This window comes from Chanos chanos, chromosome 11, assembly GCF_902362185.1.
Source record: "Chanos chanos chromosome 11, fChaCha1.1, whole genome shotgun sequence".
In the NCBI taxonomy this organism is placed as follows: Eukaryota; Metazoa; Chordata; class Actinopteri; order Gonorynchiformes; family Chanidae; genus Chanos; species Chanos chanos.
The window spans coordinates 822,501-840,000 of record NC_044505.1 but is presented as its reverse complement, the minus strand read 5'-3'; the positions used below and the strand labels follow the sequence as shown (position 1 = coordinate 840,000).

Here is a 17,500-nt window from a genome sequence, read left to right as displayed (position 1 = left end):
AGCGCAGGACTCATAATTGTCTATATGTCTCTAATAGCGCAGGACTCATAATTCTCTATATGTCTCTAATAGCGCAGGACTCATAATTCTCTATATGTCTCTAATAGCGCAGGACTCATCTGGACTCATAATTCTCTCTATGTCTCTAATAGCGCAGGACTCATCTGGACTCATAATTCTCTCTATGTCTCTAATAGCGCAGGACTCATAATTCTCTCTATGTCTCTAATAGCGCAGGGCTCATCTGGACTCATAATTCTCTCTATGTCTCTAATAGCGCAGGACTCATCTGGACTCATAATTCTCTCTATGTCTCTAATAGCGCAGGACTCATCTGGACTCATAATTCTCTCTATGTCTCTAATAGCGCAGGACTCATCTGGACTCATAATTCTCTATATGTCTCTAATAGCGCAGGACTCATAATTCTCTATATGTCTCTAATAGCGCAGGACTCATAATTCTCTATATGTCTCTAATAGCGCAGGACTCATCTGGACTCATAATTCTCTCTATGTCTCTAATAGCGCAGGACTCATAATTCTCTATATGTCTCTAATAGCGCAGGACTCATCTGGACTCATAATTCTCTCTATGTCTCTAATAGTGCAGGACTCATCTGGACTCATAATTCTCTCTATGTCTCTAATAGCGCAGGACTCATAATTCTCTATATGTCTCTAATAGCGCAGGACTCATCTGGACTCATAATTCTTTCTATGTCTCTAATAGTGCAGGACTCATAATTCTCTCTATGTCTCTAATAGCGCAGGACTCATAATTCTCTCTATGTCTCTAATAGCGCAGGACTCATAATTCTCTCTATGTCTCTAATAGCGCAGGACTCATAATTCTCTATATGTCTCTAATAGCGCAGGACTCATCTGGACTCATAATTCTCTATATGTCTCTAATAGCGCAGGACTCATAATTCTCTCTATGTCTCTAATAGCGCAGGACTCATCTGGACTCATAATTCTCTCTATGTCTCTAATAGCGCAGGACTCATAATTCTCTATATGTCTCTAATAGCGCAGGACTCATAATTCTCTATATGTCTCTAATAGCGCAGGACTCATAATTCTCTATATGTCTCTAATAGCGCAGGACTCATAATTGTCTATATGTCTCTAATAGCGCAGGACTCATAATTCTCTATATGTCTCTAATAGCGCAGGACTCATAATTCTCTATATGTCTCTAATAGCGCAGGACTCATCTGGACTCATAATTCTCTATATGTCTCTAATAGCGCAGGACTCATCTGGACTCATAATTCTCTCTATGTCTCTAATAGCGCAGGACTCATAATTCTCTATATGTCTCTAATAGCGCAGGACTCATCTGGACTCATAATTCTTTCTATGTCTCTAATAGCGCAGGACTCATAATTCTCTCTATGTCTCTAATAGCGCAGGACTCATAATTCTCTCTATGTCTCTAATAGCGCAGGACTCATCTGGACTCATAATTCTCTATATGTCTCTAATAGCGCAGGGCTCATCTGGACTCATAATTCTCTCTATGTCTCTAATAGCGCAGGACTCATAATTCTCTATATGTCTCTAATAGCGCAGGACTCATAATTCTCTATATGTCTCTAATAGCGCAGGACTCATCTGGACTCATAATTCTCTCTATGTCTCTAATAGCGCAGGACTCATAATTCTCTATATGTCTCTAATAGCGCAGGACTCATAATTCTCTCTATGTCTCTAATAGCGCAGGACTCATAATTCTCTATATGTCTCTAATAGCGCAGGACTCATAATTCTCTATATGTCTCTAATAGCGCAGGGCTCATCTGGACTCATAATTCTCTATATGTCTCTAATAGCGCAGGACTCATAATTCTCTATATGTCTCTAATAGCGCAGGACTCATAATTCTCTATATGTCTCTAATAGCGCAGGACTCATAATTCTCTATATGTCTCTAATAGCGCAGGACTCATAATTCTCTATATGTCTCTAATAGCGCAGGACTCATCTGGACTCATAACTCATATTTAGACACCACATTTCTGCTTCATTTGCCCACAGACGTTTCCATCTGTCTGCAGTCTCTCGGAGACGAAGAGCTGGGCGGATGTGTGTCTGACCCCTGACCCCTCCGCGGGGGCGGTGCTGCGGAATATCACTCAGCTGATGGAACGTCTTCAGGAGGAGCTGAAGAGACTGCCTGAGATCTGTGAGAACCCACTTATTCCCGGAATATGACGCAGATTAATTCCCAGCATAATACAGTTATGATTAATGATTTCACAGAATGTAAACAGATTGCATAAAAGAATGCGCACAAATTATGCTTCAGAATTCATGCAGAATACACCAAGATTATTATCAGGTGATTATTATCATCTCTGTTCAGATTAATGGGCACTGGTCTGGCTTTACTGAGTGAGAGCCTAAAAGCTGACTGATGTGGATTTAAATGTTCATTCATCTCAAACATCAGCTCAGTTTGCAGTCGATCTGAATTTGTGTTTTTAATCTGAGTGACAGATTACAGACTCAGCACTGTGACATGTTGCTGCACGTTGCATAATGTTGTCCCATGCCTTTTACAAATCTATTGGCTTTATGACTTTTCCCCACTGCACAGATACTGCCAAACTGTGTAAAGGTCTTCTGAATGTACAACTGTGTGACTGTGGGACTGTAATTCTAGGCCCAGTTCATTTCTGCTCAGCTCTCCAAAATCCTTGTTTTTAAAGTGTGTGTGCGTGTGTGTGTGTGTGTGTGCGTGCGTGCGTGTGTGTGTCTGTGTGTGTGTGTCTGTGTGTGTGTGTGCGCGCGTGTGTGTCTGTGTGTGTGTGTGTGTGTGTGTGCGCGTGTGCGTGTGTGTGCGTGTGCGTGCGTGTGTGTGTGTGTGTTTCTGTGTTGGCAGGTTCACATTCTCCAGTTGAAAAGACAGTGGAGAGACACCAGCCCAGTGAGTTTCAGTTTGAACAATTCAAATAAAAAAAGAAAAGATTTGTACATGGATTATTGTTCAATCCACTGACAAAATACCAGTTGGCCTTTGAGTAAATTATGTCATTGTTTGCTGGTCATTGTGAAGCTTTAATTTTAATGTGAAAATGCTATTACTTATCTCTTGTTTAGAGTGAGCTTATACAAGGTGCCACTTTTTTTGACCGGGAAAAACCTGTTTACATTTAGACCTGAGAGTACACTCAGAGCAGAGACCACAGAAGGCCCAGTATATGTGGAAATACACATTCAGTCTTCCTCTCACTGTTTTCCTCTGAATTAGAAAAAAATCCTAATAAGGGTGGAGACCATTTAGAGTTCTCATAAAACTCCTCTGCTCTCTCAGTGTTCTGAGCTTTGTGAGTTTGGGTTTTCTGAGCGCTGTGAGTTTGGGTTTTCTGAGCGCTGTGAGTTTGGATGGGCTGTTTGAGTGTTAATCCATTTCTGTTTTCTGCTTCTCTAGAGGTGAAGAGAGTGCAGGAATATGCAGGTCGGACTGTCTTTTCTCTCTCTCTGTCTGTGTCTCTGTCTTTTCTCTCTGTCTGTCTGTGTCTCTGTCTTTTCTCTCTCTCTGTCTGTGTCTCTGTCTTTTCTCTCTCTCTCTGTTTGTGTCTCTGTCTTTTCTCTCTCTCTGTTTGTGTCTCTGTCTTTTCTCTGTCTGTCTGTGTCTCTGTCTTTTCTCTCTCTGTCTGTTTGTGTCTCTGTCTTTTCTCTCTCTGTCTGTTTGTGTCTCTGTCTTTTCTCTGTCTGTCTGTTTGTGTCTCTGTCTTTTCTCTCTCTCTGTTTGTGTCTCTGTCTTTTCTCTGTCTGTCTGTGTCTCTGTCTTTTCTCTCTCTGTCTGTTTGTGTCTCTGTCTTTTCTCTCTCTCTGTTTGTGTCTCTGTCTTTTCTCTCTCTCTCTGTCTGTGTCTCTGTCTTTTCTCTCTCTGTCTGTGTCTCTGTCTTTTCTCTCTCTCTGTCTGTGTCTCTGTCTTTTCTCTCTCTCTGTGTCTCTGTCTTTTCTCTTCCTCTGTTTGTGTCTCTGTCTTTTCTCTCTCTCTCTGTCTGTGTCTCTGTCTTTTCTCTCTCTGTCTGTGTCTCTGTCTTTTCTCTCTCTCTGTCTGTGTCTCTGTCTTTTCTCTCTCTCTGTGTCTCTGTCTTTTCTCTTCCTCTGTTTGTGTCTCTGTCTTTTCTCTCTCTCTGTTTGTGTCTCTGTCTTTTCTCTCTCTCTGTTTGTGTCTCTGTCTTTTCTCTCTGTCTGTGTCTCTGTCTTTTCTCTCTCTCCGTTTGTATCTCTGTCTTTTCTCTCTCTCTGTCTGTGTCTCTGTCTTTTCTCTCTCTTTGTTTGTGTCTCTGTCTTTTCTCTCTCTCTCTGTTTGTATCTCTGTCTTTTCTCTCTCTCTGTTTGTGTCTCTGTCTTTTCTCTGTCTGTCTGTGTCTCTGTCTTTTCTCTCTCTGTCTGTTTGTGTCTCTGTCTTTTCTCTCTCTGTCTGTGTCTCTGTCTTTTCTCTGTCTGTCTGTTTGTGTCTCTGTCTTTTCTCTCTCTGTCTGTGTCTCTGTCTTTTCTCTGTCTGTCTGTTTGTGTCTCTGTCTTTTCTCTCTCTCTGTTTGTATCTCTGTCTTTTCTCTCTCTCTCTGTTTGTGTCTCTGTCTTTTCTCTCTCTCTGTTTGTATCTCTGTCTTTTCTCTCTGTCTGTCTGTGTCTCTGTCTTTTCTCTCTCTCTGTCTGTGTCTCTGTCTTTTCTCTCTGTCTGTGTCTCTGTCTTTTCTCTCTCTCTGTTTGTATCTCTGTCTTTTCTCTCTCTCTGTCTGTGTCTCTGTCTTTTCTCTCTCTGTCTGTGTCTCTGTCTTTTCTCTCTCTGTCTGTGTCTCTGTCTTTTCTCTCTCTCTGTTTGTGTCTCTGTCTTTTCTTTCTCTCTCTGTTTGTATCTCTGTCTTTTCTCTCTCTCTCTGTTTGTATCTCTGTCTTTTCTCTCTCTGTCTGTGTCTCTGTCTTTTCTCTCTCTCTCTGTTTGTGTCTCTGTCTTTTCTCTCTCTGTCTGTGTCTCTGTCTTTTCTCTCTCTGTCTGTGTCTCTGTCTTTTCTCTCTGTCTGTTTGTGTCTCTGTCTTTTCTCTCTCTGTCTGTGTCTCTGTCTTTTCTCTCTCTGTCTGTTTGTTTTCTTTGTTATATTTTACTAAATATCTGACATTTAAACACATTCTGCTTAGGCACGGTGACTTTGACTCTGCCCATATCTGCTCTCTCTTCTCTTAGTGGACGTGACGCTGGACCAAAACTCCGCCCACCCGCGGCTGGTCATCTCTGAGGATGGCAGACAGGTGCGGTGTGGGGACCGGTACCTGCCGCTGCCTGACACACCCGAGCGATTTGACCGGGTGGTGTGCGTCCTCGGCCTGCAGGGCTTCCGCACCGGTCGCCATTATTGGGAAGTCCACGTCGGGGGAAAGACAGACTGGGATCTGGGCGTGGCCAGCCACTCCATAAACAGGAAAGGGAAGATTGCTGTCAGTCCGGCCAACGGTTACTGGTTCCTGAGTTTGCGGGACGGGCAGGAGTACGCTTTCCGAACGGATCCGTCCACCCCTCTCACCCTGAACCCCCGACCCCACCGAATCGGCATTTACCTGGATTACGATAAAGGGCAGCTGTCCTTCTACAACGCAGACGCCCACATGCACATCTTCACCTACATGGACTCCTTCTCTGACACCATCCACCCATTCTTCAGCCCCTGCACAAACAAGTCTGGTCAGAACGAAGCTTCTTTGATCATATGTCCAGTCTCACCAACAGTCTGATGGCAAAGACGACTGATCTCTGAGCAGCTTTAAAATGACTTTTGTATATAATATATTCTAGACTACACTGATCTCCAGTCAGTACTACACTGCACTGTACCCTTATCAGTACTACACTACACTGTACTATTACCAGTACTGTACTACTCTAAACTATACTGACCCCCTCATCAGCGCTAAACTACACTCTGTTTCTGTTTCTGTGTGAGTGTGTGTGTGTGTGTGTGTGTGTGTGTGCGTGTGTGTGTTTGCATGTCTGTGAATATTAGAATTTTTCAAACACTCTCTGTTGTTTTGATGATGATAAGGTTGTGTTGAATGTTGAGATATTTTAACACTGTAAATATGTAACTTTAAATGTATCACACTTTAAATGTATTACACTTGTGCGTGTGCGTGTGCGTGTGCGTGTGTGTGTGTGTGTGTGTGTGCACGGTGTTATGTAATACATGTGGCTTTCTTCAAGAAATAAAAACATTTTAGCATCATGACTGGAGAGACTATTACTGTGAAAATGCAGCTTGATCCAGTGTAATCTAACAGAAGCATCCACTGTCTATGTGTTCTATATTCATAAAGAAATTATTTCTTATCCATCCTAATCGTAAAAACAGGATTAGGACTGAACACTAGTTGGTGCTGTGACCAAAATGAAAACCTTCCACCGTCCTGACGGGTGATGTGCCGGGTGGGTTATGCGTTTGTCGGGACGGTTGGAAGCCATTGGCTGCGGCTGGAGTCAGGGACAGACGATTCGCGTCAGAAGTGATGTAGTCTGCGTCTGGGAGCGTTTCGGAATCGTCGATGCGCGTGAGATAAACGTTTAACTCGACAGACCTACAGAAGGTTCAGACTGGTAGGATCACGATTTTTTTTTTTTTAATTTATCCCATATTGAATGCGAGTCATTGCAACTGCTTGACAGAGATGCAACGCTTTAGTATGTGTGTGTGTGTGTGTGTGTGTGTGTGAGAAAGAGAGAGAGAGAATACATCTGATAAAATGTATTATTATAACTGCATCCAGCTCTGGTAGAAGCGGCTTTTCCCTTTAAGCTTTGGGCAGGTTTCTCCTAAATAATATGGAAATAAGACACATTTTTACGACTTTCACATAAAATATTGTACATCTCATGCCTTCATTTTCTAGTTTATATCCAATCGCTAGATCAAACATTTAGGAAAGAAGTCGTGGATTTCGATCACATTTGACGTACGTTTCAGCCATATTTCAGGCACACTGGCAGACCAACTGTTCACTTGGTGCCCTGTGGATCGCTGGCATCTGTCTCTACTCTAGAACTGTATGGGACCGGCTCGTTCCCAGAAGCTTACGGCTCGCCCTGCCTATGCAGTACTGTTTTATATTTTAGTTCAGTATCACCACAGGGAGTAGAGGTTGACCGCATTGGGTACTTCTAAAGCGTTCACTGTCCACAAGTCCACTGTCGTGTGGGATGGGTCACCCTGCATGTGAATCGAGCCCTCGGCGTTGTAGATTCGCTTCAGAAGTGTACCTGCGCTATGGAAGCAGTTGCGTAACCCTCTTTTTTTTTTTTAAACTGTGCGTCGGAAAGAGTCTCATTGGGGAACAGTCCCTTCCGTGATAGTGTTGTCAATGACTGAGGGTTAACTTAAGCCTCTTAAGTTTGGCTGCAGCCTGCGTCGCGCTATTGTCTGGGCAGAGCGCACACATCTGGATCAGGAGTAATAACACGGATAAAGGGAGGAGGATTCTGAGGTCAAAGGGCGGTTTAGGATACTAATAGACACCAACGGTAATCCAAGTTATTGATAATGATCCCCGTGACATTTACTGAATGATTTAGAGCTGTAAAATGCGTTGGAGAGGACGGAAGAACAGATAAAAGACGACCTTTTCCCACTGAAATCCAACATCTGTGCTGCTAAGCCTGAATGATTAGAGTCTGCTAATGTAACTGACCAAATAATGTTATGAAATGTGTAATGGTTCCTTGACATTTATTATATTTAGATGCTTGTTTTTTACACATGCAGTCCTTTGTGTCATATAATTAGACCATTGGAAACCTACCTCATTCCCACATTCAGACACACAGACCCTGGCAAAGTGAAGTGAATTGTTTTTAAAAGCTCTCATCTGGCTTCCTGACTCCTCTCTCTGTCTCAGTGTGTGTCTTCTCCTCATGTCAGCGTGAGTAAAATGGCTCCTCAGTCGCACCCAACCGCACACAGTCAATTAATATTCAGAGAGGTCACATGACTGCCACTTACCTGAAAATGCCACATTAAAATGATGTCACAGCATAATAATAAGCAGCAGTGCTGAGGCTGAATGGATGGAACAGTAATGATGTTAAAATGAAGAGGTAGAGGACAAACCCAGACTCACGTCACCCGGACCATCTGCGTGATCCAATCAGATCAGCAGCTTCTGCCCGGACCGTCTGCGTGATCCAATCAGATCAGCGGCTTCTGCCCGGACCGTCTGCGTGATCCAAGCAGATCAGCAGCTTCTGCGCGGACTGTCTGCGTGATCCAATCAGATCAGCAGCTTTCGCCCTCTGCCCTCCTTTCTCCACACCCTCCACCATGTCTTGTGTTCACTCCTCTCATTCACCTCCAGTGTGTTTATGCACATTCACCTGTAGACAACGTCATTCTACCACAGGCAGAGTTCAGAGGTCAGGATTCAGGGTTCAGGGTTCAGGATTCGTGGTCAGAGATTCACTCTCTCTTTCTGTTTTGGGGTTTCTCTCAGCATGATATTAACAGTAATTTCTGCCGTTAAAGATGACGTCACAGTGAAATCGCTCATCAGCCTGGCCCTATGTCGGCATGGCAACGGCAAGGAAAAGTGAGTACCAGACTCTCTCTCTCTCTCTCTGTCTCTCTCTCTTTCTCTCTCTCTCTCTCTCTCTCATAGACACAAACATTCCTACACAGGAGCACAGGCCTGAATATTAAAGTATAAACATTCTCTCTTGGTCATCAACACACACCCACAACCACACATCTCCACACACACACACTCACAGATTTTCACATACTCATATGTCCACAATCAACCTACCTACTTTTTTTTGCACAGGTGAAGGTTACCCTGTGTGTGTGTGTATGTGTGTGTGTGTGCATGCGCATTGTGTGTGTGTGTGTGTGTTTGTGTGTGTGTGTGTGTGTGTGAGTGACCTAGGTTTTTACATGCAAATCTTTATTGCTGCATGTGTGTGTGTGTTTCTGTGCCTGTGGATCTGTAATTGATCTTACACGCTACCTGCCTGACCCTCTCAAAGGTTCCACATCCAAGGGGGGAGGAGTCCGTTTCCCTGACGATGATGACAGCGTCCTCACCAGCGAGAGCTCTGAGGAAACACAGAAAGAGAAGATCATTACTGCCATTCCTGAGTCTGACGGAGCATACCTGGTTAAGGTGAGAGTGTTAGAGGTATTACCTGGTTAAGGTGAGTGTGTTAGAGGTATTACCTGGTTAAGGTGAGTGTGTTAGAGGTATTACCTGGTTAAGGTGAGTGTATTAGAGGTATTACCTGGTTAAGGTGAGAGTGTTAGAGGTATTACCTGGTTAAGGTGAGAGTGTTAGAGGTATTACCTGGTTAAGGTGAGTTTGTTAGAGGTATTACCTGGTTAAGGTGAGTGTATTAGAGGTATTACCTGGTTAAGGTGAGTGTGTTAGAGGTATTACCTGGTTAAGGTGAGAGTGTTAGAGGTATTACCTGGTTAAGGTGAGTGTGTTAGAGGTATTACCTGGTTAAGGTGAGAGTGTTAGAGGTATTACCTGGTTAAGGTGAGTGTGTTAGAGGTATTACCTGGTTAAGGTGAGAGTGTTAGAGGTATTACCTGGTTAAGGTGAGTGTATTAGAGGTATTACCTGGTTAAGGTGAGTGTGTTAGAGGTATTACCTGGTTAAGGTGAGAGTGTTAGAGGTATTACCTGGTTAAGGTGAGAGTATTAGAGGTATTACCTGGTTAAGGTGAGAGTGTTAGAGGTATTACCTGGTTAAGGTGAGTGTGTTAGAGGTATTACCTGGTTAAGGTGAGAGTGTTAGAGGTATTACCTGGTTAAGGTGAGTGTGTTAGAGGTATTACCTGGTTAAGGTGAGTGTGTTAGAGGTATTACCTGGTTAAGGTGAGAGTGTTAGGGGTATTACCTGGTTAAGGTGAGAGTATTAGAGGTATTACCTGGTTAAGGTGAGTGTGTTAGAGGTATTACCTGGTTAAGGTGAGAGTGTTAGAGGTATTACCTGGTTAAGGTGAGAGTGTTAGAGGTAATACCTGGTTAAGGTGAGAGTGTTAGAGGTATTGCCTGGTTAAGGTGAGTGTGTTAGAGGTATTACCTGGTTAAGGTGAGTGTGTTAGAGGTATTACCTGGTTAAGGTGAGAGTGTTAGAGGTATTACCTGGTTAAGGTGAGAGTATTAGAGGTATTACCTGGTTAAGGTGAGAGTGTTAGAGGTATTACCTGGTTAAGGTGAGAGTATTAGAGGTATCACCTGGTTAAGGTGAGAGTGTTAGAGGTATTACCTGGTTAAGGTGAGTGTGTTAGAGGTATTACCTGGTTAAGGTGAGTGTATTAGAGGTATTACCTGGTTAAGGTGAGTGTGTTAGAGGTATTACCTGGTTAAGGTGAGTGTATTAGAGGTATTACCTGGTTAAGGTGAGAGTGTTAGAGGTATTACCTGGTTAAGGTGAGAGTGTTAGAGGTATTACCTGGTTAAGGTGAGAGTATTAGAGGTATTACCTGGTTAAGGTGAGAGTGTTAGAGGTATTACCTGGTTAAGGTGAGTGTGTTAGAGGTATTACCTGGTTAAGGTGAGTGTGTTAGAGGTATTACCTGGTTAAGGTGAGAGTGTTAGAGGCATTACCTGGTTAAGGTGAGTGTATTAGAGGTATTACCTGGTTAAGGTGAGAGTGTTAGAGGTATTACCTGGTTAAGGTGAGTGTGTTAGAGGTATTACCTGGTTAAGGTGAGTGTATTAGAGGTAATACCTGGTTAAGGTGAGTGTGTTAGAGGCATTACCTGGTTAAGGTGAGAGTGTTAGAGGTATTACCTGGTTAGGGGGGGGGGGGTTTAGGGGTATTACCTGGTTAAGGTGAGTGTGTTAGAGGCATTACCTGGTTAAGGTGAGTGTGTTAGAGGTATTACCTGGTTAAGGTGAGAGTGTTAGAGGTATTACCTGGTTAAGGTGAGTGTGTTAGAGGTATTACCTGGTTAAGGTGAGAGTGTTAGAGGTATTACCTGGTTAAGGTGAGAGTGTTAGAGGTATTACCTGGTTAAGGTGAGAGTGTTAGAGGTATTACCTGGTTAAGGTGAGAGTGTTAGAGGTATTACCTGGTTAAGGTGAGTGTATTAGAGGTATTACCTGGTTAAGGTGAGTGTGTTAGAGGTATTACCTGGTTAAGGTGAGAGTGTTAGAGGTATTACCTGGTTAAGGTGAGTGTATTAGAGGTATTACCTGGTTAAGGTGAGTGTGTTAGAGGTATTACCTGGTTAAGGTGAGTGTATTAGAGGTATTACCTGGTTAAGGTGAGTGTGTTAGAGGTATTACCTGGTTAAGGTGAGAGTGTTAGAGGCATTACCTGGTTAAGGTGAGAGTGTTAGAGGTATTACCTGGTTAAGGTGAGAGTATTAGAGGTATTACCTGGTTAAGGTGAGAGTGTTAGAGGTATTACCTGGTTAAGGTGAGTGTGTTAGAGGTATTACCTGGTTAAGGTGAGTGTATTAGAGGTATTACCTGGTTAAGGTGAGTGTGTTAGAGGTATTACCTGGTTAAGGTGAGTGTGTTAGAGGTATTACCTGGTTAAGGTGAGTGTATTAGAGGTATTACCTGGTTAAGGTGAGAGTGTTAGAGGTATTACCTGGTTAAGGTGAGAGTGTTAGAGGTATTACCTGGTTAAGGTGAGAGTATTAGAGGTATTACCTGGTTAAGGTGAGAGTGTTAGAGGTATTACCTGGTTAAGGTGAGTGTGTTAGAGGTATTACCTGGTTAAGGTGAGTGTATTAGAGGTATTACCTGGTTAAGGTGAGAGTGTTAGAGGTATTACCTGGTTAAGGTGAGAGTGTTAGAGGTATTACCTGGTTAAGGTGAGTTTGTTAGAGGTATTACCTGGTTAAGGTGAGTGTATTAGAGGTATTACCTGGTTAAGGTGAGTGTGTTAGAGGTATTACCTGGTTAAGGTGAGAGTGTTAGAGGTATTACCTGGTTAAGGTGAGAGTGTTAGAGGTATTACCTGGTTAAGGTGAGTGTGTTAGAGGTATTACCTGGTTAAGGTGAGAGTGTTAGAGGTATTACCTGGTTAAGGTGAGAGTGTTAGAGGTATTACCTGGTTAAGGTGAGAGTATTAGAGGTATTACCTGGTTAAGGTGAGAGTGTTAGAGGTATTACCTGGTTAAGGTGAGAGTGTTAGAGGTATTACCTGGTTAAGGTGAGAGTATTAGAGGTATTACCTGGTTAAGGTGAGAGTGTTAGAGGTATTACCTGGTTAAGGTGAGTGTATTAGAGGTATTACCTGGTTAAGGTGAGAGTGTTAGAGGTATTACCTGGTTAAGGTGAGTGTGTTAGAGGTATTACCTGGTTAAGGTGAGTGTATTAGAGGTAATACCTGGTTAAGGTGAGTGTGTTAGAGGCATTACCTGGTTAAGGTGAGAGTGTTAGAGGTATTACCTGGTTAGGGGGGGGGGGTTTAGGGGTATTACCTGGTTAAGGTGAGTGTGTTAGAGGCATTACCTGGTTAAGGTGAGTGTGTTAGAGGTATTACCTGGTTAAGGTGAGAGTGTTAGAGGTATTACCTGGTTAAGGTGAGTGTGTTAGAGGTATTACCTGGTTAAGGTGAGAGTGTTAGAGGTATTACCTGGTTAAGGTGAGAGTGTTAGAGGTATTACCTGGTTAAGGTGAGTGTGTTAGAGGTATTACCTGGTTAAGGTGAGAGTGTTAGAGGTATTACCTGGTTAAGGTGAGAGTGTTAGAGGTATTACCTGGTTAAGGTGAGTGTATTAGAGGTATTACCTGGTTAAGGTGAGTGTGTTAGAGGTATTACCTGGTTAAGGTGAGAGTGTTAGAGGTATTACCTGGTTAAGGTGAGTGTATTAGAGGTATTACCTGGTTAAGGTGAGTGTGTTAGAGGTATTACCTGGTTAAGGTGAGTGTATTAGAGGTATTACCTGGTTAAGGTGAGTGTGTTAGAGGTATTACCTGGTTAAGGTGAGAGTGTTAGAGGCATTACCTGGTTAAGGTGAGAGTGTTAGAGGTATTACCTGGTTAAGGTGAGAGTATTAGAGGTATTACCTGGTTAAGGTGAGAGTGTTAGAGGTATTACCTGGTTAAGGTGAGTGTGTTAGAGGTATTACCTGGTTAAGGTGAGTGTATTAGAGGTATTACCTGGTTAAGGTGAGTGTGTTAGAGGTATTACCTGGTTAAGGTGAGTGTGTTAGAGGTATTACCTGGTTAAGGTGAGTGTATTAGAGGTATTACCTGGTTAAGGTGAGAGTGTTAGAGGTATTACCTGGTTAAGGTGAGAGTGTTAGAGGTATTACCTGGTTAAGGTGAGAGTATTAGAGGTATTACCTGGTTAAGGTGAGAGTGTTAGAGGTATTACCTGGTTAAGGTGAGTGTGTTAGAGGTATTACCTGGTTAAGGTGAGTGTGTTAGAGGTATTACCTGGTTAAGGTGAGAGTGTTAGAGGCATTACCTGGTTAAGGTGAGTGTATTAGAGGTATTACCTGGTTAAGGTGAGAGTGTTAGAGGTATTACCTGGTTAAGGTGAGTGTGTTAGAGGTATTACCTGGTTAAGGTGAGTGTATTAGAGGTAATACCTGGTTAAGGTGAGTGTGTTAGAGGCATTACCTGGTTAAGGTGAGAGTGTTAGAGGTATTACCTGGTTGGGGGGGGGGGTTTAGGGGTATTACCTGGTTAAGGTGAGTGTGTTAGAGGCATTACCTGGTTAAGGTGAGTGTGTTAGAGGTATTACCTGGTTAAGGTGAGAGTGTTAGAGGTATTACCTGGTTAAGGTGAGAGTGTTAGAGGTATTACCTGGTTAAGGTGAGAGTGTTAGAGGTATTACCTGGTTAAGGTGAGTGTGTTAGAGGTATTACCTGGTTAAGGTGAGAGTGTTAGAGGTATTACCTGGTTAAGGTGAGAGTGTTAGAGGTATTACCTGGTTAAGGTGAGTGTGTTAGAGGTATTACCTGGTTAAGGTGAGTGTGTTAGAGGTATTACCTGGTTAAGGTGAGAGTGTTAGAGGTATTACCTGGTTAAGGTGAGTGTATTAGAGGTATTACCTGGTTAAGGTGAGTGTGTTAGAGGTATTACCTGGTTAAGGTGAGTGTATTAGAGGTATTACCTGGTTAAGGTGAGTGTGTTAGAGGTATTACCTGGTTAAGGTGAGAGTGTTAGAGGCATTACCTGGTTAAGGTGAGGGTCTGAGTGGGGAATCTGATTGAAGTGCGTGTGTCTACATGGCTGTGTGTGTGTGTGTGTGTGTGTGTGTGTGCACAGGCGGGTTTTTTGAGGAGTCAGCATAAGTATGAGATTGTCTTCACCCTTCCACAAGTTCCATCTCTCGGCAAAGATGTCTGCCTTTCTCCCGCCCTCAGGACCACGCCCAAACCCCGCTTACGGGCCACGCGGATCACACCGCGCCCAGAAGGTACTGTCTCCCCAAATCTTCTCTTTTCAACTGTGTTTCGGTTGTGCCCAAGTTGTGCTGATAAAAACCATGACAGGACACAGCTTTAAGATGGTCTGTGGAGATGATCTGTCGTCACAGTGACGCACCCGTTCTGAGGAACAGACCTCCCTCCCGGCACAACTCTCACAGAGCAGCTGGGGCTACAGCTCAGAAGTTTTGAATTTTGATGGTTCTTTGAGAGAGGGTTTTTCTCTCACCCCTGTGTGCATTCTGTATGTAACCCTGTGTGCATTCTGTATGTAACCCTGTGTGCATTCTGTATGTAACCCTGTGTGCATTCTGTATGTAACCCTGTGTGCATTCTGTATGTAACCCTGTGTGCATTCTGTATGTAACCCTGTGTGCATTCTGTATGTAACCCTGTGTGCATTCTGTATGTAACCCTGTGTGCATTCTGTATGTAACCCTGTGTGCATTCTGTATGTAACCCTGTGTGCATTCTGTATGTAACCCTGTGTGCATTCTGTATGTAACCCTGTGTGCATTCTGTATGTAACCCTGTGTGCATTCTGTATGTAACCCTGTGTGCATTCTGTATGTAACCCTGTGTGCATTCTGTATGTAACCCTGTGTGCATTCTGTATGTAACCCTGTGTGCATTCTGTATGTAACCCTGTGTGCGTTCTGTATGTAACCCTGTGTGCGTTCTGTATGTAACCCTGTGTGCGTTCTGTATGTAACCCTGTGTGCGTTCTGTATGTAACCCTGTGTGCGTTCTGTATGTAACCCTGTGTGCATTCTGTATGTAACCCTGTGTGCATTCTGTATGTAACCCTGTGTGCGTTCTGTATGTAACCCTGTGTGCATTCTGTATGTAACCCTGTGTGCATTCTGTATGTAACCCTGTGTGCATTCTGTATGTAACCCTGTGTGCATTCTGTATGTAACCCTGTGTGCATTCTGTATGTAACCCTGTGTGCATTCTGTATGTAACCCTGTGTGCATTCTGTATGTAACCCTGTGTGCATTCTGTATGTAACCCTGTGTGCATTCTGTATGTAACCCTGTGTGCATTCTGTATGTAACCCTGTGTGCATTCTGTATGTAACCCTGTGTGCATTCTGTATGTAACCCTGTGTGCATTCTGTATGTAACCCTGTGTGCATTCTGTATGTAACCCTGTGTGCATTCTGTATGTAACCCTGTGTGCGTTCTGTATGTAACCCTGTGTGCGTTCTGTATGTAACCCTGTGTGCGTTCTGTATGTAACCCTGTGTGCATTCTGTATGTAACCCTGTGTGCATTCTGTATGTAACCCTGTGTGCATTCTGTATGTAACCCTGTGTGCGTTCTGTATGTAACCCTGTGTGCATTCTGTATGTAACCCTGTGTGCATTCTGTATGTAACCCTGTGTGCATTCTGTATGTAACCCTGTGTGCGTTCTGTATGTAACCCTGTGTGCATTCTGTATGTAACCCTGTGTGCATTCTGTATGTAACCCTGTGTGCATTCTGTATGTAACCCTGTGTGCATTCTGTATGTAACCCTGTGTGCATTCTGTATGTAACCCTGTGTGCGTTCTGTATGTAACCCTGTGTGCGTTCTGTATGTAACCCTGTGTGCGTTCTGTATGTAACCCTGTGTGCATTCTGTATGTAACCCTGTGTGCATTCTGTATGTAACCCTGTGTGCATTCTGTATGTAACCCTGTGTGCATTCTGTATGTAACCCTGTGTGCATTCTGTATGTAACCCTGTGTGCATTCTGTATGTAACCCTGTGTGCATTCTGTATGTAACCCTGTGTGCATTCTGTATGTAACCCTGTGTGCATTCTGTATGTAACCCTGTGTGCATTCTGTATGTAACCCTGTGTGCATTCTGTATGTAACCCTGTGTGCATTCTGTATGTAACCCTGTGTGCATTCTGTATGTAACCCTGTGTGCATTCTGTATGTAACCCTGTGTGCATTCTGTATGTAACCCTGTGTGCATTCTGTATGTAACCCTGTGTGCGTTCTGTATGTAACCCTGTGTGCATTCTGTATGTAACCCTGTGTGCATTCTGTATGTAACCCTGTGTGCGTTCTGTATGTAACCCTGTGTGCGTTCTGTATGTAACCCTGTGTGCATTCTGTATGTAACCCTGTGTGCATTCTGTATGTAACCCTGTGTGCATTCTGTATGTAACCCTGTGTGCATTCTGTATGTAACCCTGTGTGCATTCTGTATGTAACCCTGTGTGCATTCTGTATGTAACCCTGTGTGCGTTCTGTATGTAACCCTGTGTGCGTTCTGTATGTAACCCTGTGTGCATTCTGTATGTAACCCTGTGTGCATTCTGTATGTAACCCTGTGTGCGTTCTGTATGTAACCCTGTGTGCGTTCTGTATGTAACCCTGTGTGCATTCTGTATGTAACCCTGTGTGCATTCTGTATGTAACCCTGTGTGCATTCTGTATGTAACCCTGTGTGCATTCTGTATGTAACCCTGTGTGCATTCTGTATGTAACCCTGTGTGCATTCTGTATGTAACCCTGTGTGCATTCTGTATGTAACCCTGTGTGCATTCTGTATGTAACCCTGTGTGCATTCTGTATGTAACCCTGTGTGCATTCTGTATGTAACCCTGTGTGCATTCTGTATGTAACCCTGTGTGCGTTCTGTATGTAACCCTGTGTGCATTCTGTATGTAACCCTGTGTGCATTCTGTATGTAACCCTGTGTGCATTCTGTATGTAACCCTGTGTGCATTCTGTATGTAACCCTGTGTGCATTCTGTATGTAACCCTGTGTGCATTCTGTATGTAACCCTGTGTGCATTCTGTATGTAACCCTGTGTGCATTCTGTATGTAACCCTGTGTGCATTCTGTATGTAACCCTGTGTGCATTCTGTATGTAACCCTGTGTGCATTCTGTATGTAACCCTGTGTGCATTCTGTATGTAACCCTGTGTGCGTTCTGTATGTAACCCTGTGTGCGTTCTGTATGTAACCCTGTGTGCATTCTGTATGTAACCCTGTGTGCATTCTGTATGTAACCCTGTGTGCGTTCTGTATGTAACCCTGTGTGCGTTCTGTATGTAACCCTGTGTGCATTCTGTATGTAACCCTGTGTGCATTCTG

The 17,500-nt window shown here is 43.4% G+C and overlaps 2 protein-coding genes across 2 annotated transcripts in view; both read left to right on the top strand.

Moving 5' to 3' along the window:
- Nucleotides 1-5,753, top strand: part of btr01 (bloodthirsty-related gene family, member 1) — a 9,372-nt gene extending 3,619 nt beyond the window's left edge. The window contains exons 4-7 of the mRNA XM_030788240.1: nucleotides 2,043-2,190; nucleotides 2,890-2,934; nucleotides 3,439-3,465; nucleotides 5,209-5,753. Of these exons, the coding sequence (XP_030644100.1) occupies nucleotides 2,043-2,190; nucleotides 2,890-2,934; nucleotides 3,439-3,465; nucleotides 5,209-5,753 (765 nt within the window). The remainder of the gene's footprint in view (nucleotides 1-2,042; nucleotides 2,191-2,889; nucleotides 2,935-3,438; nucleotides 3,466-5,208) is intronic.
- Nucleotides 5,754-8,572: 2,819 nt separating this feature from the next.
- adisspa (adipose secreted signaling protein a) overlaps nucleotides 8,573-17,500 on the top strand; it is an 11,197-nt gene continuing 2,269 nt past the window's right edge. Inside the window, exons 1-3 of the mRNA XM_030788239.1 lie at nucleotides 8,573-8,591; nucleotides 9,028-9,164; nucleotides 14,243-14,393. Of these exons, the coding sequence (XP_030644099.1) occupies nucleotides 8,573-8,591; nucleotides 9,028-9,164; nucleotides 14,243-14,393 (307 nt within the window). The remainder of the gene's footprint in view (nucleotides 8,592-9,027; nucleotides 9,165-14,242; nucleotides 14,394-17,500) is intronic.